Source organism: Dermacentor albipictus, chromosome 10, assembly GCF_038994185.2.
Source record: "Dermacentor albipictus isolate Rhodes 1998 colony chromosome 10, USDA_Dalb.pri_finalv2, whole genome shotgun sequence".
In the NCBI taxonomy this organism is placed as follows: domain Eukaryota; kingdom Metazoa; phylum Arthropoda; class Arachnida; order Ixodida; family Ixodidae; genus Dermacentor; species Dermacentor albipictus.
The window spans coordinates 34,580,428-34,605,723 of NC_091830.1; the positions used below are offsets into that span (position 1 = coordinate 34,580,428).

The 25,296-nt window shown below is 45.9% G+C and overlaps 1 protein-coding gene across 5 annotated transcripts in view; it reads right to left on the reverse strand.

The window, feature by feature from the left end:
- Window positions 1–1,249: 1,249 nt before the first annotated feature.
- The window catches only part of LOC139050388 (uncharacterized), a 29,187-nt gene continuing 5,140 nt past the window's right edge, over window positions 1,250–25,296 (reverse strand). The window contains exons 3-7 of one of the 5 annotated variants that reach the window (XM_070526667.1): window positions 23,705–23,866; window positions 21,403–21,447; window positions 16,406–17,062; window positions 14,981–15,008; window positions 1,250–2,850 (exon numbers count right to left, since the gene is read on the reverse strand). In XM_070526667.1, coding sequence (XP_070382768.1) covers window positions 2,474–2,850; window positions 14,981–15,008; window positions 16,406–17,062; window positions 21,403–21,447; window positions 23,705–23,866 — 1,269 coding nt within the window. In that variant the 3' untranslated portion in view covers window positions 1,250–2,473. Of the gene's footprint in view, window positions 2,851–13,498; window positions 15,009–16,405; window positions 17,063–21,402; window positions 21,448–23,704; window positions 23,867–25,296 lie in introns of those variants that run through there. The other 4 variants (XM_070526666.1, XM_070526664.1, XM_070526663.1 and 1 more) reach the window with 4 other exon arrangements.

Consider the following 25,296-nt stretch of genomic DNA (forward strand, 5'->3'; position numbering starts at 1 on the left):
GGTCTCAAACATTCAGTGAACAACGGCAACATACGAGACAATGTCACAGTAGTCGCAGCCGACACTATTCACATCAGCAAAGAAACAAGGATGAAAATTTATGCACGTCAGGCACAATGAATATACACAATAAAAGTTGTAAAGTGATATTTATTTGAAGGTCTTCAAAGTCTATGATTGGTAATTCGAATACCCAAGATTGCAAGAATACAGGTTTTGTGCCGGGAGGTAAAACGCACAAAACAGGAAGCCTGCAAGAAGCCTCTCAAGAATTTACCGAACGTCCTAATTTCTAGCAACAATTTTTTTCTCCATCCCAAATATTTCGAATTATTTCGAAAATTATGATTACCTATTATGGACACTGATAAACCCTGATGAAATGGTTGCGACTAGAGGTAAAGGCTCCTTTTCAACACCATAAAACCTATTGTTCTATAACATAACACAAGAAACATCAGTGGAATCACAGCTGAATAGCACAGACTACAAAACTTGAATGCGATGCGCGTTGCGCAAACATGACTGCAACAGTAGACATACTCTGTCGGTGCAAGACCTTACCGGCCGGTGACATATCAGAACAAGCACCCGCGTTAGCGGCATCTGCAGTACAAGATTTCTCGCCAGGAGTATTCGACCTATATTGACCACTGTCATAAACATTGCACTATTCTTACTTTTACACAAACTAATAACAAAAAACGCATTCGTCAGATCGAAACAAACATGTAGGCTTCCTCCTCCATCATCCCCACCGTGATCTAGGCGTAATAAGGGCTTTCCAAATTTATGCAGATCGTGGTGACAGTACAGAGTTTTTCAAATAACGCTTCGTGGGAAACTTTGTGGCTAAACAGGAGATATTCAAGTGATTCCTGAATGATGTCATGCGCGTTTTAGCATTCTTGAGAGGCAATCAGGAGCATTGAGCAATCGATCCTTTTAACAGCCCGGCGATTTTTTCTCGGTGTTGCGTTCATTGGTTCTTGAACTGGTAGTACAGACGTTTCAACGTATATTATGATACAGATGAGCTCCACGGCGCTTCGTGCATACCAAACAACAGAGGTGCAATCCACACTGTAGGTCCGATTTCAAATGCTCGATACGGCGCTCCAGCTCCCCTCTTCCTTCACGCACATACGATTTAATTTTCAGGAAGTTTTCTTTCTTTGAAGGCTTATTTAGGGGAAATTAAGACACCATAGATATTCATGCTTTTCTGTGCATTTTTGCGCGCTGTAGAAACGTTGCAGTAACTGATATATGCTAAATTGTGGGGTCATTTGCCATATTATTCGGTTCATGGAATATGTAGGCCACATTATCATTGCGTAGCTGCTTTAGGGAACAATGGACATGGGAATTCCACTTTTCTTGCGTCCATGAATGCTCAACCAACAAGCATAGTTATACTGTTTTCATGTGGGTCAGTTCTATGCCTGCCAACGTAACCTCAGCCCATGCTTAATACCAGCCACTGGGGAGGTTAACTAAAAGGTTAAATAGAGATTGCGACAATTGGAGATACTAAGTGGACCACCAGCAATGAAAGACGGTCTTTTGTCTGTAAGCTGCAGTGAAGGAGGCTCATTTTGAAGGCCCTTAAAAATTAGTGAGAATATTTGCTTGATCAGCCGATGTTAATTTGTACCAGGAAACAGGCGAGAAGTGCGTTTCTTGTTGGTTTGCACTGCTACTTGCGAACATGTCTATAAGTCCGGCATGACTTTACTAAACAGGGACACGACCACATGCATTTCACAGTAGATGAACCACTCACGCATGACTCTTAAAACTTCTCGTGAATACCTTGGGCACTGCCTTCTTGCATCTTCGCGATGGCTGCTTGATTGCATGCAACGGTGCTAGGAAAATTATATTTAAAGAGATTGTCAAAACAAGTTGCAGTAGAATACGACTAAGACAGCTTCATACTGCAAACCGATGGCACAACATGCATGAAGAGTACTTCATGAAGAAGCCTGCAACGAGTGCTCTAACAGAGGTGTAGTAATCCAGTTTAGGCCAAGAAGCGTACGTAGTCCGACTGAGATGCTGCACCTTACGACAACATTTAAATAGAAAACTCAAGATTTTTGACGCATAGTACTTGCTTAAAGCGTCAAGAGCACAACGAGTATAAGGAATTATCTTGAATTGAGAAACTAATCAACGTTAATATTGAAGCGCACCGCTTCTGTTCTGCCCACTTAGCTAAGAATAAAATTATTCCACATACATGATACACTGACGTGCCTTTGAAGAAAAGTTTATTAGTGAAGCCATTATTTAAAGCTAGAGATACACATCAGCGTCTCCAAATAGCCTTGTCATATCGCTAAAAACACCTAAATTGGATTCATCCGAGATAAAGGTTTGGAAAACGTTCTTCATTACCGCACAACAGTGGGAAATCTTCATTCTAAGTTGGCGGGGCAATTCCTGAAAATATTCATCCACAAGAAACTCATCCTGAAGGCCTTCCCTCGCTGCTTCGCTCCTCTTGAATAGAGCGATAAGAACACGCTCGTACGCGAGTGTTGGAAGAGGTAACGTAAAAATATCGTCTAGTTCGTTCAACACACTGGAAGACAAGGACAATCTTAAATATCGAAACTTTTCCATGTCGTCGGAAACGGCGAGCTTGACCAAGTATTCTTCTACGGCGCGATGCCACTCCAGCAACTCTTCGAGCGATACGTCCAGTAGCGGCAGCATTGGAGGGTCCGCAGCCGGAAGTTCGCACTGGTTCTTTGCGCCGGTCGAACCCTGTTGCTTGTGACCTTCGACCCCGTTGACCGCATCGAGAGCCATGTAATGGAGGTCGTTTGCTGCATGGCTGGTCTGCATTGCAAGTTTTAAGCAGTGCTAAGTCCAATGACCGTTGGGTGTCATCAGCGTATTCTAGAGGTTAGCACTGGTGCAGTCATTTATTTTCTGACCAAATGCACGGGAACACGTGCAAATGAACGCATGCACAACACTCTGGTGAGTGGCGGGCACAGTCCCGTTGTTTGCATTATAAAGTTTACTACAAACATTGCTACACGAAACTTTGATGCTAGAGCCGATGGCAGTTCAGTAAACATGGTCAAGAAAGTTACTACAATGATTTGCCTAAACTTAAGAATTTCGGCTGAAAACGGCCTTGTGGCTTAAGATATTGCTACGGGGTATGTTCCCACTGATGAAGAGCTGAGCAGGAAGAAGACGAAGACGACGATTTAGAAGCTAGCGCGGGCTGTTGCCTTTTGGCCAAGCGCAGCGTATTTTCCTTGTAAATATATTTGTACATAGCTTGTCGTCTGCGTCTTTCTACGTAACATATTTGGTGGAGGTGGCCGTTCCCTGTACCTCGTCACGGAGCTTCGCAGTGGACGGTACGTCGAGCCTACCTTCATGGCTCCCGGCGACGCCAACCCGACTCCACCGGCTCCGACACCTGCTGCCACTTCGACGACCTACATCACCCTCTCCGCTCCCCGTGATCCTGGCGTATTCTCGGGAAAAGATGGGGAAGACGTCGAGGACTGGCTCAGCCTTTACGAACACGTCAGCCGCAATAACCGGTGGGACCCCACTATCATGCTCGCCAACGTAGTCTTTTACCTCGGTGGCACACCTCGAGTTTGGTTTCGGACGCACGAAGAGGAGCTCACCAGTTGGGATTCGTTCAAGCAAAAGCTCCGAGACTTGTTCGGCAACCCCTACGGTCACAAACCTGCCGCGCAGAAGGCGCTTTCCGGCCGTGTGCAGACGTCAACAGAGCCCTATGTCACGTACATTCAGGACGTCCTGGCTATGTGCCGCAAAGTTGATGCACACATGCCTGAGTCGGACAAGGTATCCCACATCCTCAAAGGCATTGCCGATGACGCCTTCAACTTGCTCGTATTCAACAACGTCGCGACGGTGGATGCTGTTCTCAAAGAGTGCCGCCGCCTGGAACTCGCTAAAAGCAGACGTATCGATCAGCAGTTTGCCCGTCTGCCCAACACCCCAGCGACTTCTTCCTGTGCCGACGCTCCTCGTCCCAACAACACCGGCGATATTACCAAGATCGTTCGGCGTGAGATTGAGGCCGCCTATCCGGCTGCCTTCGACTCCAGCCCCACCAACGCACCTGCAGTCACGGTTTCCCTGATCCAGGCAGTTGTCCGCCAGGAGTTCGAAAACATGGGCCTTCACACCATCTGCTCGGCCCATCACCCTGATACCCATCCGGCTTCTTCGATTCCGCCCCGTCCCGCATCGTCTTACCCACCACGTTTCCGCAACCCAGCTGAATGGCGCACTGCTGACAAGCCCATTTGTTTTCACTGCCGTCGCATCGGGCACATTTCTCGGCACTGTCGAAGTCGCTGGACTTCCCCGACCCGGTCTGCTTATACTGCCTATTCTCGCCCATCGGGTGGCCCTTCTCGTCCTTATGCCGCACGCTCCGATAATGCCGCCACTGACTCTCCTGCGCCGAACCGCCCCTATTCTCGTTCACCTTCGCCCCAAGGACGACAATCTCGCTCTCCCCAGCCCCGTCGCTCCTTTTCGCCGACTCCCTTCGGACGCCGCTCCCAGCCGGAAAACTGAATGATGCAGCGCCTCGAGGTGACGCTGCATTGCTCCCTACGCCGCCAAATCCTCCACTGACGTTGCCCACTCATCTGAACCTTCTTGACGTGCAAGTCGACGGTGTTCCTGTATCTGCTCTTATAGACACTGGGGCGCATTTGTCGATAATGAGCGCGGACTTTCGTACCCGCCTGAAAAAAATAATCACGCCCGCCACGACGCTTGTTGTCCGTGTCGCCGATGGCGGAACAGCCCCCGTAATTGGTATGTGTGCCGCCCGCGTCTCCTTCGCCGATCGCTCAACAGTCGTGCTATTCACAGTCATCGCCCACTGTCCCCACGACATCATCCTCGGCTTAGACTTCCTCTCCGCACATTCTGCTCTCATTGATTGTTCCGCCAGTACTCTCCGCCTTGACCTGCCTGTTCTGGATCCCGCTGAACCACACCCCAGTCGCCTCAGTTCCGTCGACTTTGTTCGCTTGCCACCTGCGGCACTGACTTACGTTGACCTAGTGTCATCCCCACCAGTGCCCGACGGTCACTATATCGCGGCTCCTATACAAGACGTCCTCCTTACACACGGGATCACGGTACCTCATACCGTTTTATCTATTACGGCTAATTGCGTCTGCCTGCCAGTGGTCAACTTTGGCTTGACGACACAAGTGCTGCCACGCGGGATGTCTCTGGCCCAGCTTTGCCCATTCGAAGATCACTCAATAGCATCTATTGAGGTAGACAGCACTTCAGCCGATCCTCCTCTACCATCCCAGTCGACAACTTGCACCATCGCCGACTTACAGAAAATGATTGCGCCCGACATGCCTTCCGAGCACGCTCGTGAGCTCTACCGCGTTCTGCTTTCCTACAACGATATTTTTGACTTTAACGATCGTCCTTTGGCCCAAACTACAACTGTTAAACATCGCATTAATACCGGCGATGCCCCTCCTATTCATCGCCGCCCGTATCGAGTGTCACCGGTTGAGCGTCAAGTTATTCACGCTGAAGTTCGCAAAATGCTTGCCAATAACATTATAGAACCGTCATGTAGTCCATGGGCGTCACCGGTTGTACTGGTAAAAAAGAAGGATGGTTCATGGCGCTTTTGCGTGGATTATCGGCACCTTAACAGGGTTACCAAAAAGGACGTGTATCCCCTACCTCGGATCGATGACGCCCTTGACTGCCTCCATGGTGCTCGCTACTTCTCTTCTATTGACCTCCGCTCCGGCTACTGGCAGATTGCTGTGGACGATCTCGACCGCGAGAAGACTGCTTTTGTAACTCCGGACGGTCTTTATCAATTCAAAGTAATGCCGTTTGGTCTATGTAACGCTCCTGCCACTTTTGAACGCATGATGGACTCCCTTCTTCACGGTTTCAAATGGTCCACATGCCTGTGCTACTTGGACGACGTCATAGTATTCTCCCCAACGTTCGCTACGCACCTCGAGCGCCTCTCGGCAGTCCTGGACGTTTTTCGTCGCGCCGGTCTGCAACTGAACGCATCGAAGTGCCAATTCGGCCGTCGCCAGATTACCGTCCTTGGGCATCTCGTTGACGCGAACGGAGTGCAACCGGACCCAGGCAAGATCCATGCTGTTACGCACTTTCCTGTTCCGAAGTGTGTCAAGGATGTGCGCAGCTTCATCGGCCTTTGTTCCTACTTCCGCCGTTTCGTGAAAAATTTCGCGGCCATAGCACGACCACTAACCGACCTTTTGAAAAAAGACGCCCCTTTCCAGTGGGGCGTTAGCGAGGCCTCTGCATTCTCGCATCTAATCGACGTTCTCACAACGCCTCCCGTTCTGGCCCATTTCGATCCGTCTGCGCCTACCGAAGTTCGTACTGATGCCAGTGGTCACGGAATTGGCGCAGTACTGGCACAACGCCAGCGCGGCAACGACCGTGTTATCGCTTACGCCAGCAGGCTCCTCTCACCCGCGGAGCGCAACTATTCCATCACTGAGCGTGAGTGTCTGGCCCTAGTTTGGGCGGTTGCGAAGTTCCGCCCATACTTATATGGCCGACCCTTTTCCGTTATCACAGACCATCACGTGCTTTGTTGGTTATGCTCATTGAAAGACCCTTCAGGAAGACTTGGTCGCTGGGCCCTACGCCTCCAAGAATATTCGTTCTCTGTCACCTACAAATCTGGCCGACTACACAAGGACGCTGACTGCCTGTCTCGCTACCCAGTAGACGAGCCTGACGACGCCGACAGTAGTACCGCCGACGGCATTTTCTCTGTGTCTGCCTTCGTTAACATCGGCGATGAGCAGTACCGAGACCTATCGCTGCGAGTACTCATCGAGCGTCTGCGCTCTACACCTACCGACGCATCCGTTCGCCGATATGTCCTCCAGGGCGGCATTCTGTACCGAAGGAACTTCCTCCCTGACGGATCTGATCTTCTTCTTGTCGTGCCAAAACATCTACGACAGACTGTGCTATTCGAGATGCATGACGCACCTACTGCAGGACATCTTGGCGTAACCCGCACGTACGACCGCGTCCGCCGCCGCTTCTATTGGCCTGGTCTCGCTCGCTCTGTCCGACATTATGTTGCTGCCTGTGATACCTGCCAGCGTCGGAAAACACCTCAGGTGCTACCTGCCGGTCATCTCCAGCCGATCACTGTCCCTGTGGAACCGTTCTTTCGTGTTGGATTAGACCTCCTCGGTCCCTTTCCCACGTCATCCTCTGGGAACAAATGGGTAGCCGTCGCAACTGACTACGCCACCCGATACGCTATCACGCGGGCTCTCCCTACCAGTTGCGCCACTGACGTCGCGGACTTTCTCTTGCGGGACATTATCTTACTTCATGGCGCCCCGCGACAGCTGCTCACTGACCGTGGTCGTAACTTCCTCTCGAAAGTTATCGCCGACATTGTACGTTCCTGCTCCACTCAACACAAGCTGACTACCTCATACCATCCTCAAACCAATGGCCTGACAGAGCGGTTAAACCGTACTCTTACCGATATGCTGTCAAAGTACGTTTCCAAGGACCACCGCGACTGGGACATTGCCCTTCCTTACGTCACATTCGCTTATAATTCTTCCCGGCACGACACCGCCGGATTTTCTCCCTTTTATCTGCTCTACGGTCGGGAACCGACCTTGCCCCTTGACACGGCACTTCCTCCTACTTCGATCTCAACAAGCGAGTATGCGCGCGACGCCATCGCTCTCGCCGACCATGCACGCCAGCTTGCCCGTGCTCGATTAACGGACTCGCAAACCACTCAGCAGCGTCAGTACAACGCCCGCCACCGTGACGTGCAGTTTTCGCCTGGTGCGCTCGTGCTCTTGTGGTCGCCCTCTCGTCACGTCGGACTTTCACAAAAGCTCCTTTCGCGATACACAGGACCCTACCGCGTGCTGCGCCAGGTGACGCCTGTGACTTATGAAATTGCTCCTGTGAGCTCAACCTCGTCATCTACTCTGGCGTCTAGTGATGTCGTGCACGTCAGTAGGCTCAAGAGCTACTACACTGCCTCAGAGTCCAGCCTTTAGTCGCTCCGGGACGGCGCTTTTGCCGCCGGGGGTAGTGCTACGGGGTATGTTCCCACTGATGAAGAGCTGAGCAGGAAGAAGACGAAGACGACGATTTAGAAGCTAGCGCGGGCTGTTGCCTTTTGGCCAAGCGCAGCGTATTTTCCTTGTAAATATATTTGTACATAGCTTGTCGTCTGCGTCTTTCTACGTAACAATATTGCCCATTTTAACCAAAATATTACATTTAAAAATGCTATTCCTAGCGAATATGCTTTTGGGCAGAGTAAAATTGCTGTCTGTTTAGAAAAAATAATGGATTGCTTCAGAATTAGGGCTAATGAATGCAAATGAACAGTAGCAGACAAAGCCACCAGAACATTTAATGTCACAAGCACAAAGATCACAAACCATGGACTGAATTGAATTCTGGGAGTTTCGCGTGCCGACAGCACAATCTGTTTATGAGGAACGATGGAGTGGGGGACTGCGGATGAATCCTGACCACCTGGGGGTCTTTAACGTGCCCCCAATTGGCTGGACACGGGCGCTTTTCATTTCGCCCTCATGGAAATGCCGGGATTAGATCCCATGGAATCTTCCTTAGCAGCACAGTATCCCAGCCACTAAACCACCAAAGCGGGTACAAGCCTTAGGATCCTGATAGTAGTTTACCGATAGCAACATCAGCTTAATTCTTTAGCTATTTTAATGAGACACATGGTTTTTATTCGTTTATCAGTGGCGAAATATAATCGCAATCGCATGGCGCTTGCTGTCGCCGCTAAAGAATGGTACCCGAATACTGAGAATAATGACATCTCATTCGAATGCATCTTGTCTTGTAGTAAGACGGCAGGTCATGGCAGAAGAAATCGGAGCACAATCACAGTGCGGATTAGCTAAATCCAACTACAGGAGTGCGCCAGTCGCTCGGCAAAGTGAGCTGCCAGGACTTAGCAGCCCGCTGTCAACTGTTCACAGTCACAAAAACTGTCAGTGCATCTTAAAGCTCAAGACCTTTGTGTCTACGTAACCGCACACTCAAAAAGTTTGCGTTGCGATGAAAGAAAGACTGAAGCCCGAATTAAAAGACACGCGGGAAGAAAACACACGCCTTTCGTAGCGATCGGAGTGATGGTGGCTGGCCCTGCGCCTGCACTAGAGTCCCATTTAGACTAAATGGTTTCACCGAACTGTCAATTAAAAATATTGGTATTTTGTCTCATTGAATTTGTTACGGTCTTATGTCTACCATAATTTTAACTTCACAACGATGTTCTATCTGGCAGAAGAAGTGAAGCATCACGAATATATTTTTGATACATATAATAGCAGTGTGTTTTCTAACGCAGTGTTTCATTATTCTAGCCGTGCGAAAGGAGGCCAAACTTGCATCTTTATTACAGTCCTGTCTCAGTAGCTACGAAAATAGACACAATGTGCAAGGCAAATATGAACAGCGAAAGGAAACTGATAAGCGGCCTATTACCAGCATTACCTCTGCAAAGTTCGCTTCGTACATTTCCAGCAAAGTTGATGACGCATCTGTTCGGAGTACAGTGGGCGCCCTTTCCAAACGCGTGCTTTCAAACATTATCAGCAGTGTCACAATCGCAGTGTGATGAACCGAATGTGTCATTTTTCATCATTCAGCGTCTTTTGTTTCAAAGTGTAAAAAGCGTAAGCACAGACGAGTCTTGAAGCAACACATGTTCCTGTGTTCATGAATGCACTATATCTTTATTTCCTAAAAATTGCTTGATAATATTAGTTACCGTCGCAAACTATACCTGTGTTTTGGTTCAAGAAGACCACTATCGATACTGCGCCAGACTTACCTTCGCGAAGAGCCATTCTTGTGGCGCTTCGTCCAAATAAGCGACCCTCCCAGCGGGAATCTTTATTGAAGATTGTCTTTAAAGGGGTCCTGAACCACCCGTCAGGCGTGCTGGAAAACTTAGCGCGCGGATAACATGCGCTGTTGCGAACATCTCGACCAATTTTTGTAGTTTGCCACCGAAGCTCGCAAGCGGAACACCAAGTGACCATGTACCAACCAGCCTTCTCTCAAACTATTTCCGGGACGTTTTATTGGTATAGAAGATTGGACTATGCAGCTCCAATTGGCGAAAAGAATACATCAATAAAGAAGGGTGATTGTACAAGTGCGCTTCTACCGACTGTTACTACGTGTATTTATTAATGAAAGTTTGTGAACAGGCTAAAGTAAGTGAGAATCTGCTTTGTAATTTCGATATCAATTATGTACTTCCGGAAGAATCCAGCTATCATCTGCCCGCTCAAGGCTGCGTCTTTCCTGCCTATCGGCGTCGTAGCAATAGAGTGTCCTTAATTTGGATTAGTTCTGAACACTGAACAAGCATGGAAATCAAGCGAAACTTTAGGTCAGACAAGACGCACGGTTGCCATTTCACGCTCACTGCTCAAACCTCCCGACTAGCTCCCTTGGCAGACTTCGTTCCGTAATGATCTAGTTACAACGCTTCAAAATTCGCAAGCTGGATGTGTCTACGGTCCTTGTGCAGGACAAAGCCTGTCCGCAGCATGTAGCACGGCCAGGCTGGAGCATATGGGCGCGAGCATGCATTCAAGCCCTTTCGTGCACAAAGAAAACGATGCGCCTGCGCACTGCAGATGCATGTAGCAGCAGTGTGCCACGTAGCGTAGATACCGTGGCACTCGCGAGGTGCCGCGAGAAGTCCACTGGCCGAGCGCACTCAATGAGGAGAACAGCGCTTGGCTTGCTTTCTGGTGCGTCGTAGGCTCCAAAAATCGGGACCACTGGCGTCTACGTGAACATCGGTGACGTTCAGCAGGCGAAGCCGTGTGTGCACAGCCTCGCTCTGCCGTAGCCTTCGCAGTTGAAGGCATTGAAGGAACGGAGGCATGGCAGAAGCATCACGATTGCCAGGAACTCCGCTTCTGCTGAACGCACTGAAGCACTTTTCGTGACAAATTATTTTTGAAATAGCCTATTATTACTGCGTCCTACACTCCACAAAGAAGTTGTTCAGGACCCCTTTAAAAAGAAATAGATGCAATAATTCTGTTGCACGTTTCTTGTCGTTCATATGCATGCTACGGCGTTGAGGTGTTTGCTCCTATTGCCCAACAGCAGCGTATTCGGCGCTACAAGTATTCTTTTATTCAATGGAACTTCTTTTGCGCTTCGTTTGCCACATGGCCTAACGTCATAGTTGAACAATACGTAAGCATGCACGAACGTATCGTTGATACAGCAAGGTAAATATACCTGGTAGCGAAGCTTCCATAGGAGCCCATACGTTCAAAACATGGCGGTCAATCCCCGGTTCATGGGGCTTAGCGCCATCTGTATGTGGTGGGAACACTTCCGGCGGAAGAAAAAATAACGTGACGCCATGTCCGTTAAAAGCAGAAGTGACGTCATTTTGTTTTTTAAGGCGCGAAATTTGTTTTGTTGTTCTTCCTTTGGAGCTATATATTCAAACGCCCCGCCATTCGACTTGATGGGCGTTTCGAGCTTTCAGCTTGGAAAGCGATGCAGGAAAAGACCAGCCGTACGGTTGTCGAAATCGCATCCCTGCACAGAACATACTTTCTTTGGAGGCCGACGAAAGCTATAGGTGTAGAGTGCTGATCCTATTCTCGGATGCCAAGCCCGTCGGCCCGCGCAGTCGCACGAAAACAACTACACAATTATCTGGCGGTCATAACTCACTACTTTTGACTGAACAGATTAAGAAGCGATGAAGCTACCCGCGTCACTAAATTCAGACAAACTTCGACAAGCAAGAAAGCACAAATTGTGAGGGGGGCGTATTTCAACAGGTTATACGAGTGCGCCTTTCTGCCCATTTCAAGACGTGCATTGCACTGCGAGTGATAGTGGCGTGAACGCCCCCTGTAGCGATGGGCGCTGAAAAGAAATGCATTTAATAATAATAATAAAATTTAACGTATTTTCTTAACTCATCACGAATATATAAAAGTGACTAGGCATTTTATTTTGGTTGAATGAATCTAACTGTCTCGTTTGAAATAAAAAACGCGTTTTTCTTTCCCGATGTTTGTTCCCTCCAAACATAGTCGCGCTTCAATCGCTGCTCCCATAACCCCCCCATGCTGATGTCGGTGACAATCTGTACTGAACCGCTTTTCGCCCGAAGCTTCGCGACCTATTTGAATCGACCTTGGATACAGTGCAACAGTCACTTGTAAAATGTGCTTCGTTTCGTTACTGTACAGTTTACTGAATTCTCACTAGAAAAGCTATTAACTTTTCATCTGAATTTTCGCAATGGCGGTGCTTCTAGCAGGCTCACAAGGACGTCGTAGACGGGTGATCTACGTCTAGCTTCTGCAATTAGGATTAGCGTGCTTTCTGCCCCTATTTCCCTATGTTATGGATTTTGTCTACTAGTACATTACAACAGTTCCTGAGAAAAAGTCAAGATGTGCTACATTTTCACAACGCTTAGCAGAACATTAAAATGACGAAAGAAGAAACAATCGCAACAACGGTTTTGATTGTTATCAAGTCCCGCCAATTTTCGTTAAATATTACGTTTTGGCGGCAGTCTTCCCGCGTTGCCCAGACGATAATGCGAAGCCATTAACGTGCATACAAGCAGGACATTCAGTTCTTTCTTCTCGCTTTCAGTGTAATGTGGCTTCTACGGCAAGCTACCGTACTTTTAATTTTCTGTGTGGAAAAAGAGCCAAACAGCGAGCGCAGCGACTGATCATCATTCATTATATTGACTCGTGTACTTGTTTATCTTTATCGGGCGACCACGTTTCATCGCCTTACAAATGTTATCACACAGCGCGGGACACGCCTGCATGTATCGCAAGTTTCTGGAGTGTTATCCATGGTTCCATCCGCTCACCGTCACCAAACCTTGTGTAATCTGATTGAATGTACGTGCGACGCAAATAGTGTAGAAGTATGTGGAAGACACGTGGGTCCCAGCGATTACTCTAGAACATTCGGTGACCTATTAATAAAAGCCGATACGCTTGACTTGCTCATTGGATTTGGACGACCGCCGATCGAGTTGGCCGCTACTGCTGTTGTTTGAGTGTAACTTGCTTTTGTGGGCACAAGTTCTCCCAATAAAACGTTTCGCTATTCACCGTTTTGCTTTCTTCACCGTCACTACCACGTGACAATATGTTCACTGCAGCTCGAAGGCAGCAGCCTTTCAAAAAATGTGTTGTGCGAGCTGACACCATCTTCAGAAGGTCATGAATTCGTATCCCGATTGCCTAATGTCGCGAAACTCTTCTTACTTACCTTACGACGTGAGCGAAGACACGCATGAACATGTAAACGACGACTTGACGAGAAACGACGAGAGCCGTCGGCCTAACAAAATGAACAAACGGAAGCAGCACAATGAGTGTAGACGTCTTGAATGTCAAAAAGAAATTCATATTGGTCCATGAGTCGAACACAACCCCAGCAAGCTTCCAAAGAATTTTCTCTGCCGGGAGGCCGGCTGACGGAACTAAACCTTACAGATCTTGAAGGCACTCATTTACTCATTTACAGTTTTCGAGACTTCCAGTTGAAGATTACATTGATGTTGCACTGCCAGAGACAGGCTCCAGGTAAGTTAAGTATAGGTGAATAGACTGCTTCGAAAACAGGCTGGTCGCTTGTTCGATACTCGCCCTAGGGCAAACTTATTTCCGAAGCTTCCTTAGATACCCTTGTGGTTTTGTCTGTTGCTTCAGTCTTGCTGAAAGCGAATGAACATTGACGTTTTATGAAACCTATCTGCCCATACATGGGAGTTTTAGGGGCAGTGTTAAGTGTTTCCGGACTTGTGCAAAGTGTATTCACAATGACGTCCTTTTGTTAGAATGAATGTTTACTCGTATACATTTTCAACATCTTCAAAGGTCTGTTTGCCGACTCCACCTACGTTCAATGCATATTGATCGGCCTCATAAACAGCAGTAAAGTGCCTCCCTGTTCCATTTCTCGATGTTTGTATGCCCCAGCCAAAGCTGTGCGTGGAAGGTAACGGAGGATTTTCATTCAATCCAGGTGACTGCTCTTGAGCTGAGACACGCATTTGTCTACCCGGATATTGTTTCAAATGCTCCACATGACAGCCTGTGCCCGATTTGGTGTCGCGATTTTGTTTCGATACAGGTGCAGTTGACCTGCATTCGCCATAACGACCACGTGTACACAGCTGATGAGGACTTCTGTCAGCAGAATGTTCAACCTCCATGTAAGTGGCGTACTCACTGCTGGTCCCTTCTTTCAGCTTAGCCGCTAATTCTCTACGTGTTACGGCGCGTTCTGCTTTTCCCCTTGAGTAGATCTCCCTGCTGTCATTCCTCATGAGTGACAGCGCCGTACTTGGATATTCACTGGTTCCTACGGATGCAGTTGAATTAGCCGACGAGGTCACAATTCTCCTTGTGCCATAGATGTCATGTAATGCAGGTATACCCTCGGTGTGTTCTCTGACAGCTAACAGGCCTGGCATTTTCGCAGGCTGGGTGTTTTTGTAGGGGGCTGGATTGCGGTGCACTGAACAGCAGGCGACGTCGCTGTCCAGGGTATCGTTCTAAGACCGCATACAACCATTCATTTGGTCTCGATGCAGACGCGTCGGACATGTGATGCGAATGACTTTGTGCTTGCTGTGAGGTATCTCTGTTCGATGGCGGGGGATCATTCAAGTATACAGTGCAGTCAGCGTCTTCTCCTCTTGCACTGTCGTCGCTTTTTGGCTCTGCGCTTAGCTGTTCCATGTCTTTTTGAAATGGGGCACTTATTTGTAGAGCAGTCATATCATAAGCAGCAAAATCTGAAAAGAAGTGAGATGGCTTCGAGCTTGATTCATCCTTGAAAGGAGCTGAATAATTCTTACCCAATAAAGCCGGTGCAGCCGCTTGTTCCTGCAAAATAAGAGGAATTTGTTGAGCATTCGAACTTGTGCCTAATATTTTGGCCGGTGAAGACTAGAAATTACAAAAATCTGTGGAAGCTCAGAGCATCTACTAGACCCCGCTCTCATCTGCAATGCTCATAGGCTTTGTGTAGCGTGATGAATACCTTTTTTTCTCTCTTCCTTTTCCTACATTCTACTTTTCTTTCTCTTCCTTTTTCATTGCCCTATTTAGGCCGGTAGGCGTGGTATGCCTTTCAGGGCTTGATCGTTTGGCCTCTGCTCTCATTGTTTATGTGGTGTATTCATATGTTTAGTAATAATAAATATTCTTCTTATTTCTGGGTATTTCAGTGCCAAAACCACAATCTCATTCCAAAGCACGCCGTAGTGAGGGACTCCGGTTTAATATTGACCAGTTGGATTAGTTTAACGTGCAGCCAATGTGCGGCAGTCAGGAGTTATTGCATTTCGGCCCCATCGAAGTGCGGTCGCCGCGGCCGAGATTCGATCCCGGGATCACGTACATATCAGCGTAATTCCAAAGCCGCTAAGCAACCACGACGTGTAATAACATTAACAATACGGATAACTATAACAACAACAAGAATATTAATAATAGCCTGGTGACCATTTTCATTGCACGACTGTCCCCATCCATACCGGTGAAGGTATTTACGAAAATTTCAACTGAGCAAGACCTGTAGAGGAGTGGCATGGAAGAAAAGTACGGACATTAAGCTGTGAGTAAACAGAACTCTTCGAGCACCGAATATGCCTACTTATTACTAAATAACACTAGAACGCACGGCAATATATTGACCACACTGTTATTCATATTTCTTTTTTATACGTTTTCCTTGAGCGGATCTCTACCACTAATTTTAGGCGTGGCCCATAGGAATGAACTGGTGCTCCTTTTCGAGCATTATCCATCTACGTAGTCCTCTTATGGCAGCCCTGGAAATTGGTGTCTCAAATGGGTGCTTGAGAGCCAGGAAAGCGCGGTGGTGAGACATTAACAGCTGCCGCTTCGTTCCTTGATTTGCTCGCGAATTATCCGTGGTCGAGTATTATCGCCATACGGCTGGCGCCTATTGGCCGTCGCTCCGGTTGTAACGCCTTCGATCGGAAAACGTGCGTTGGGCCTCGAAATCCACGAGAGCGGGCGAGTACTCTACAACGCGAAAATTTTGCTTCGATGCTGCACGCACCGGAATTACATCTAGCACTCGGTTTTAGCATTGTCCATCTACTGCGAATGTTTGCTTATGCAATATTCACCATGTGTTTAATTGCCAACTTAGCTTGATGTAACAGCCGGGCAAGAGGTATTCTCAGATCTAGAAGGTCGTACCACACGTTTTCACACTACGTGGATCGCGTGTGCAAATCGATCCAACTCACCCGTAAAACACTCTCTGACGTCCCCGTTTCAGCTTTCTTCTCACCCTGGAGGGCGTTAACAGTGGTTCTCGATGCTGTTTCTTCCGTAATGGTGAGTGGCTCTGGATTAGGGCGCGGCTGACATTCCGTAGTACACTTTCGGTTTCCATTAACCGGTGGCGAGCCAATTTCTTCCAGAAAAACAGGGTACGTGCAGAGGTAAGCCACCGCCTCTTCACTAAGCCTAGATGCCAGGAAATGAGGAAGGTATTGTAGAGCTCGCGTCCATGTCACTTCTTGCGTCCTTGAGAACACGTTTCGGGGCAGGAACGCCCGGACAAACAGTGCTGCTAGCAGACACTCCAACGGCTGCACTGGAGAGGGCCGTTCCAGGAAATCCTGCACGCAGGAGTACTGATCCAAGGAAACGAGTGCGGGAGTGAAAAGGGCATATCTGTTTTCCTCTTCCATTCTTCGGAACGTGAGTGATTCTTCCATATTCACGAATGCGCTCAGCCAGTCTCCTGAGGCCAAGTATTGGAACCAGGCAGGTGTACCGCCGACATGGGAGTTGTGTTCGAAGTAGAAAGCAGAATTGTCTGAGGACTGGTCTACGGGGTCGGGGTGGGCTGCTGCAGTTGCTGCAGCTGCTTCTGCGTTGCACTGGGAAGAGAAACCCTGTCAGTGCGAATTGTGGTTAGATTCCCGCAAAAGAAGGCAGTAAAGCTGATTTTGTTTTCTTAAAGACATAATTTTTTTCTTAATACTGTGGTGTTGCATTTTAGCCTGTGAAATCACAATCGGACCGACAACGCGAACGAAATGAAACACGAACTGTCTTACCCAGGGCTTCATGCCAACGCCACACATTCTGAAAGGTGTTGATTGGATGTTTACGTTCAGTGATCATGAAGGAAAGTGTCAATCCTGGATTAGTCTATGACCTCATCATTTTGACGAACTACGCTTAAGACGCTGCAGATCCGGCAATAATACTCTGAACAGTTGAACCTCAAGAAACTTTCTCAATTGTTTGGCAGAAAGACCGTAGATTTACTGCTGAAATATGTCATATCAGAGTGGGCAGTACTGGACCGGTTTTTAAAACCGAAGATTCATCACTACATTTTTTGAAATTCTTATTCTGAACGTGAATAACAACTTCAAATAGCACATGAAGGGCATATATTTTTAAGAGGCCTCAGAGTATCAGGAGCACAACTTTCCCATAGCGCTTTCCTTGTCGTCAAACACTATTTATTTAGAGGTAGCGAGAATGATAAACTTCAAAAGTCATGTTTGCGTTTCACCATCTGGGTGTCCACACCGAAATAGAATGAAATGGCATCCTTAAGCTAAACGGACGTGTCGTAATGTCGCTAGTTTGTTTAAGAGCAACTGCAGTGCATCATACAAGAGACCATTGCATGCCACCAGGAACTCACCCTACTATTGGGCATTTGAAGTCGGATGCGTGAAGGTGGTTTACTAGTTTCGCGTAGTTTTCCTGCAACACTCCCGTGTGATCTTGGCTGGCTTGTCACAGTTTCTAAGGGATGTCATGTTTCGCGTTCCTGAAAGTTAAGAGTACTGATGTCCAGACAATCTAGCAAAGCCGGGCGTGGCAATACAGAGTGAAAGTTAAGCCTGAAAGCCCAAAGTTGCGCATAGCAGGAGAGCATCATGAGCAACGCGAAGAATGATAAAGCATGGAAATTACGGATGCAATGGTGCTCATTACCACGAGCAGTTTGTCCGCCGACCAGGCTTTGATGGAATATATAAACGACAGGAAGCAAAGTGGGCTTCAAGAAATGTATTGCAATTCAATCAATCATAATTTCCCGCGTGAGGTTCTCGCCGAGTGAGATTCTCACCGCGTGAGATGACCTGACGTACTTCGAACGGCATAGCGGTGTGTCCCCGTGAGATGTTGTTCGTGTGTTTGTGCCGCAGTTTTGATGTCATTTTTGTTGTCGCATTGTTAACCTCCAAATGTGAACGGAGCACAGACGGTGAGATAGGACAGTAAGGCAGATAAACTGGCCCTAGCTACAGCTCGACTTGGCCTGCAGTGCTTGCATATTAGAGAAGCAGAACGAAGATAAAGATGAGTGGTGGTTATCATGACTATGACATTGTGTAACCTCAAAAGTCGCATGTATACTTCAGTGGCCTCTAAAAAGGTTGCAGCACGACCTGCAATGAATGTTGTCGTGTTTGCGAGAGTCGGAGGAGTAGCTTAAAACCATAGTCAGTTAATCGTCGTGGCACGTATTCCCGTGAAGCGCAGAGGCCAATTATTCCAAAAAACGCTATGAGGCTCCTTATCGACATTATTTTTTAAATTTTCGAACACGAATCACGTGGCCGCACGACAAGCAATTTTAAACGAATAGTTCGTAATAGTGCGATGATCGGCCCTCGCAGTGGTCGCAGCAACTTGTAGATAGAGATTGGGTCGAGCAAATTAGCCGTGATGAAAGGCAACCAGTGTCAAACGAAGCTATTTACTTCATTTACATTCACTTGCTTTGTTTATCCGCCTCATTAAATATATGCAAGGCCCGACCATCGCTTCAAGATAAGTCTACCATCTTGTGGCTCAAAATTGTGATGACTTGTTCCCAGAATCGCCAGCATCACTGATGACTAGGAGTTCAAAATAGCTTTACAAGATGTCTTGTAATATTTTTTATATGATTCGTTAGCCGCACTTCTTGCCATTTATCCCCACTCCTTTCTATAGTGCTTTTGGACCCTGAAAGTATATTTAATAAATCAGTCAATAAATAATCTGAACAATACTTTTATTTTGAACGAGTTTCGTGTTGACCCGATCACGGATGGAAGCGCTTCCGCCTATTTTACATCGCACCTCAAACGAAGACATCACTTGCTAATGGCTTTGCACTGGCTTCACTTTGAACTCGTTGCCTTTCGAACAACTTCATGATGTTACAAACGAAACTTACTGTGTAGGGAAGTGGACGGACCTAACCTATGTGCTTTTCTAAACTAAGTAGTCGGGAAATTTTATCGTTCTTTAGGTGACATGGCGAGGGAGAGTGACTTGTGAGATAAATTATTTTTTTTGCACGATGGCACCGTTTAATTGCCTGGCGAATCTACAAGCAATTATTTAACACCCTTATTTGGTACAGATGAGATAAATAAATCTCTTAGGAAAGATATCAAGTTTGAATGCGGTGACAAACCTACAAAATACTCACATACGGCCTAATGCTATTCCAATTGCACAAGAAACTTGGAGGCGTAGCCTTACCACCAGAATTTAGAAGGTATTAACTGTCGTTGTAATAGTGAAGCTTGACAAGAAGAAGGTGTGGCCTAATGTAACACACAAATATTTGGTTTGTCACGACTCAAAGGCATTTTCTGTTCAGAGAACAGCCATAATGTTCGCTTAACAGAAGATGCCACCAGGGTAAGAACATGTACGTACTTATTTGCGAAAAGCAAGTAGCTGCGCATAAAAGTGGCCGCTTTTGATGAGTGTGGCAAACTAAAGGCATTGGTCACGAGCTATAAGACGTGGCTTCTTAAATTTTCAGGTTTCATGTGCACGTGGCAGACAATATTGAGTTCCGTCGCAAGAAAATCAGTTCCTTTGGTCGTCTATTGGTGAGTACATAGTTTCTTGCGAAAGTGCGTTTGCTGGGAACGGAACATGAACAAAAGATAGCAACTTATGGTCCTGGATGTGAAACATCGCATATTTAAGGAAGTGGCTTGAAAAGTTCTTTTTAGGGGCACACCCGTGCTGAGAAGCCAGGCAGCAAGCGAAAGACGGCTCACCGCTAAACCCCTTGATAGAACCAATGAAGTTTTTCTCTCTCTCTCTCTCTCTCTCTTTTGTTATTGACACAAACAGGAAAACGCGCTGCCTTTTTGCCACAAAACGGGGAAATGTCGTTTTCAAAGCACTATAACTTGCGCAAACGTCAAATTGAGTGAAGTGTGCTAGATTGCGTATCGAACTACTGAGACGAGTTGTGAACATCAATAAAAATGTGATTATACGATGAATGACTTTAAGGGCTCCTTTAAAGACGTGCTACAGACAAATTATGCCTAATATCTAAGGAAATAGCTAGTTGTTGAAATCATACTGTTTGTGGTGATAGGTAAGGGCGCTTAGTCGTTTATTCAGCAGTTCCTGTGCTCAGGATACAACTCATCTAATACTCGTGTCGTAGTTGAAATACTGTATGCGGTTTTTATGACGTTCCGCATTTGTATGGTTTTATGGCTAAGAAAAAGTATTTTTTTTTTGCATAGAACTTACATTTGAATGCCGCTATGCATTCTATTAACTGACCCACTGAACGCAACCTCAGCGTGCAAGCAGTGTTAGTCGAGGTAATCGTCAAAAAAAAAAGAACACTGTGTTGAAAAGCAATGCAGAAATGTAGCACAGGCACACAAATAGCGTAAACATGGATGCCAGCTAAGCATGCAAATAATACGTAAATGGAACTATGAAGCGTCTCACAGGAAACAAGAAGCGAATAAATAAAATGAAAAAAAAATGGTGGCCCCGACATCAACTGAGGCAATCAAAGCAACTCTTAAGGCCTTACTCAAGTCTATATAGTATTTAAAGAAACACTAAGCCAAAATATATGTGTAAACTTCAACAAAAACAATTGCAAAAAAAGAGTGGCCGCCCATTGAATCTATCTATCATAGAAGCACATTGTTTTCGGCTGCACAGTTAAAATACTTTACAGCAAGACCGTGGGCAATAATTGCTGCGAGACAAAATAGGCCGTATGGGCATCCGTAAACTGTGTTAGGTCGGAAAGGCATACATGAACTGTTTTAGAGAGTAATTGGTTTGATGCTGATACACGGGCAGCGCCCTTAACCTACGCGCTCAATAATGGAGCTCACTAGTTTTGTCTAATACGCATCGCTTTAGTTGCATGGTTCCATTATGCCATCTGCCTTTGTGGTAAAAATCTTGCGGATGAGCAAAAAATACTGATTCTTACCGTAGGTACGTTGTCTGGGTTCAAAGAACAATGTTGAATATGCAACTGCAAATTCAATGTGAGAGGAAGATGCGATCAGTCTTGAGTCAAGAATTTATTGGGGCATAAAAAGTTCATAATAAAGCTCCCTATAATGTGACTTACGCAAAAACCGAATTTTGGAACAAAAAGTTGGCATCTGCATTATTCTTGCAGCAAGCATGTCTCGTCCAAGACTTGGAAAAACTGCCGTAAAAGTGGTGCAAGATTTAAATTACATATGAGATTTTATGTGTTAAAAAATGGCCTCATCAGAACGCAGGCTTGTTTATATTTAGTCCCTGAGGTTCTTTAGGACGTTAAAGCCCTGTTACTGATCATTCTTGCTGAAATTTGTAGTGACTAGATGCAAGGGTACAAAGTGCTTTGATTTTCTCGTGTAACCTGCACGGTGAAGAAATGACCACTTCTTGCCGTTTCAAGTGTAGAGTGTTATAGTTTTGTCAAAAACGCGAAAGTGTTAAAGAAATGTCAAAAAATATCGCGACTGGTGCATAAAACATGAGTAAATAGCAATGACTAACATGGGTTATTAAACTACCTAAACGAACTTAGTTGATGGGGTAAATGTACCTTCGCTGATCCTTCACCTGGACCTTTGCTAAATGAGCAAGGAACACTTCTCCAGTAAATAAAGAAAGGCGCGTGTTACTAACATTTCTGAAAAGAACGAATAACCTACCAACTACGATCGATTTCGCCAAGCTAAATTTCTCCCTGAACAAAATAATATTCAGCGCTTTCGCAAAGCTCTATTACAAATATTTTCATACATTTCTTCTAGTAAAACTGAACGCCCCTTACTAACAACGACAACAAAAACCAAGCTTCTAAAAATTTAGGCATTTGGCTTCAGCGCGCTGATGTCAGGCTTGGGTGAGCGGACACTGTGTTAATGATAAGGTGGCCACACCTTGAGAGAAAGGTGAAAAAAACGCGTAAGTGTAAGCCATTCACGTATGTCTAATGTCATGTGATAAGTATTTACACAGAGGCAAGATTGACAGGATGCAGAAGTACATAATGTCGTACAGTGATCAAGCGTAATATCTGCACATAGCGTGAAGCGCTTCTGCCTGGTCTACACCTTTTCAGTTTCTGTGAGGAAAGTTTGCTTTCCGAAGAGGCAACATGCTAATATTATAAGATACAGGCAGAATGAAAGCTTTTATGCAGCAACTTCCAGAAAGAGCCCGGGAGAGAATATGTGGGCTACTATAAGATGACTACTTAGAACAAAGTGATTAACATAAACAGGGCTTATACTGAAGCTACACTTACATTAACTAGCATAGTTCCACTTAGTATACTTAAAATAGCGGTTACGTTCACTTGTTGTTCGCCTTCTCACGCTATAGTGTTACCCACTGACGCACTCTTAGAGCAGTGACCGCATTCGATGGAACTAGTTCTGTAATTATGTTGCCCTCCTTGAACTTTAACAATAAAGCTCTGTTTCGACAATTAAAAACAAATGGACGGTTAAAGCCTTCGGAAAGCCTTACAAATTATTCTTCAAATCTGTATAGTAATAGTAGTAGGCTTATAATTGTCAGGCAGTCTAAGTCGACCAACAGCTGCATAGTGAAAATTCTGCCACATTAGGTCGAAGTTTTTCGTAGTTGGAGATAGAAAATGAGTCAGTGAAGCATAGGATCGGCATAAACGTGCTCGGTAGAAACTTCCGAATTTAATCGTCCTTGCATACCGCATATACCTAAACGCTTTTCTGAAAATCGCCACTGAATGCCCTTTGTTTCGCTGGAAAGTTTGAAAGCTTATTAGCACGCAAAATACGAGCTTGTAATGCACGAATGTTCGTAGCTGGAACAAGCTACTGTCATATTAATCTACCAGCTGTTGCATACAAGCACACCATCATTGTTCCCCTGAATAGTACACTCAATATCACCGCATCTGAGACTCTCTTGTCCTGCAATGACCACCAAATACTTCGGGCTATATTCTAGGTGGTAGTATTTTATAGCAGATAATGAGCTACCATAAATTAAGCATAAATAATTACTGGAAAGAAAAAATGGCTCGAATAGTGCGCCCTCTCATTTTCAGGGTATATCTTGTTTATGTTTACCTAGTATAAACTTTTGTAATTTGTGTTTCTAGTTATAAATATATGTCCCCTGGAAATACCCGCTGCCCGCTTTCGCGTAGCGTCTTCAGGCCTACGAAGTTGAAATAAAACAAATGAGGTGAGAAAGTATCCTCGCACGGCAACAGCGTATTACGACACATTCCAACTTACCGGCATATCTACGGGATGAATCTGTTCATCGCAGTACACGCAAGGCTTCGGAGCTTTGGCGCAATTTTCTCGGTGACGTGGCACGTTGCTTTGCTTAACGTTTCTTTGGCAAAATTTGCATACTTGCATCATGGCAGGGCCGCCATTTTCTCCTTCACTGTGCTGAAACCAGAGGACGCCAGAAAACGTAGGCGTTGAGTGGTTGAGGGGCTACTGGAATTAGGTGAAATCGACAATGAACGCCGCATCTGTACTTTTGGAACAGCCGATACCCTCAGTTTCAATGATCTTAACGCTGAAAGAAGGAAGTGTTGCAGATTTCTTCCATTAATTAAAAAATATCTGATGTGCCTTATGGGACGCTGGGTAAAGGAGCGGTAGCAAAATTTTTGATCATACAGAGAAAATACGCCAAAACTGAAGAAATAAGAATATCAAATCTAATCACCGTTTAAGGGGGCTCAACGGCTTTTCGCCAGTTGTCACTATTTCGAGGCATTCAAAAGTAAGAAATATGGCCACTGTGTTTTTAAGAAATGAAAGTTCCCTCACGCATATCAGACATGTACAAGAAATAGACATTCACATGCCTCACGTGACAGCACTTTGAAAGGTGAAGGACTGCGGTTGAACTTTACATTAAGGATGAATACTTCATGAGCATTGCATCCCTGTGAACTTAGCTTGACAATTTACAAAGCTCAACAATGTCACGAAGTGCTTTGGGAGCGCCTGCATGTTGTGAGCCAACGCGCATTCCAAGGTAGATGAAGTGGCATAGAAAGTGTACAAAAGTGTTTTTGTGGTATACGAGAGGCGTTTAAAATCGTCTTGCGGTTAAATCAAAGCGAGAATGACAAAAACTGCGGATGCCAACTGCAGTGGAAACGGTCTGGAGTGACTATACAAATAAAACAATGTCGTTACGAAACACCAAATATTGTGGCTGAGTGGAGAAGAATGTTTTCCACATCGTCTCCGTAACAGTTCGGGAAATCAATCCTATGTGGTTTTCGGGTGGGAGGTGCCTGCTGTAATAATCCTGTTCGGGCACAAAGCACCCATTAGGGTAGCCTGATTTTATTGCTTTTCGGAATTAGCTCAGCTAAAATTACGAAAACTATGCAGCCCAGATTTAAGGACTGAAACATGCGGAACTGTTTGAAAGTAGTGAAAGCTTTGCTGTGATTAGCTTTGGTGGAAATTCCTAAGAATTTAGCCTGCATTGTTGTGCGGTCACAGAAGACATACGGTATGCATCAAGTACCTCTTAGGGAAAACATGCTAATATTCTAAGGCCCAAGTGTAATAAAAGCTTTTGAGCAGCAACCTCCAGAAAGAGCCAGCGAAAGAATCCATACTGTAAGATGTCTATACTTAGGATAAAGTGATTACTACAAACAGTGCTTATACTTAAGCTACACTTATATTACCGGGTATAGCTACACTTAGTATAGACAGCTCAAGTAAGTATTTGGAATTTGTGTTTCTTGAAAGAGCCGTGACGTTCACTTGTTATCGCCTTCTCAAGTTAGTGTCAAATGGAAATGCAACGTGGCATGTTGGTTTGCTTAACGTTTCTTTGGCAAAAT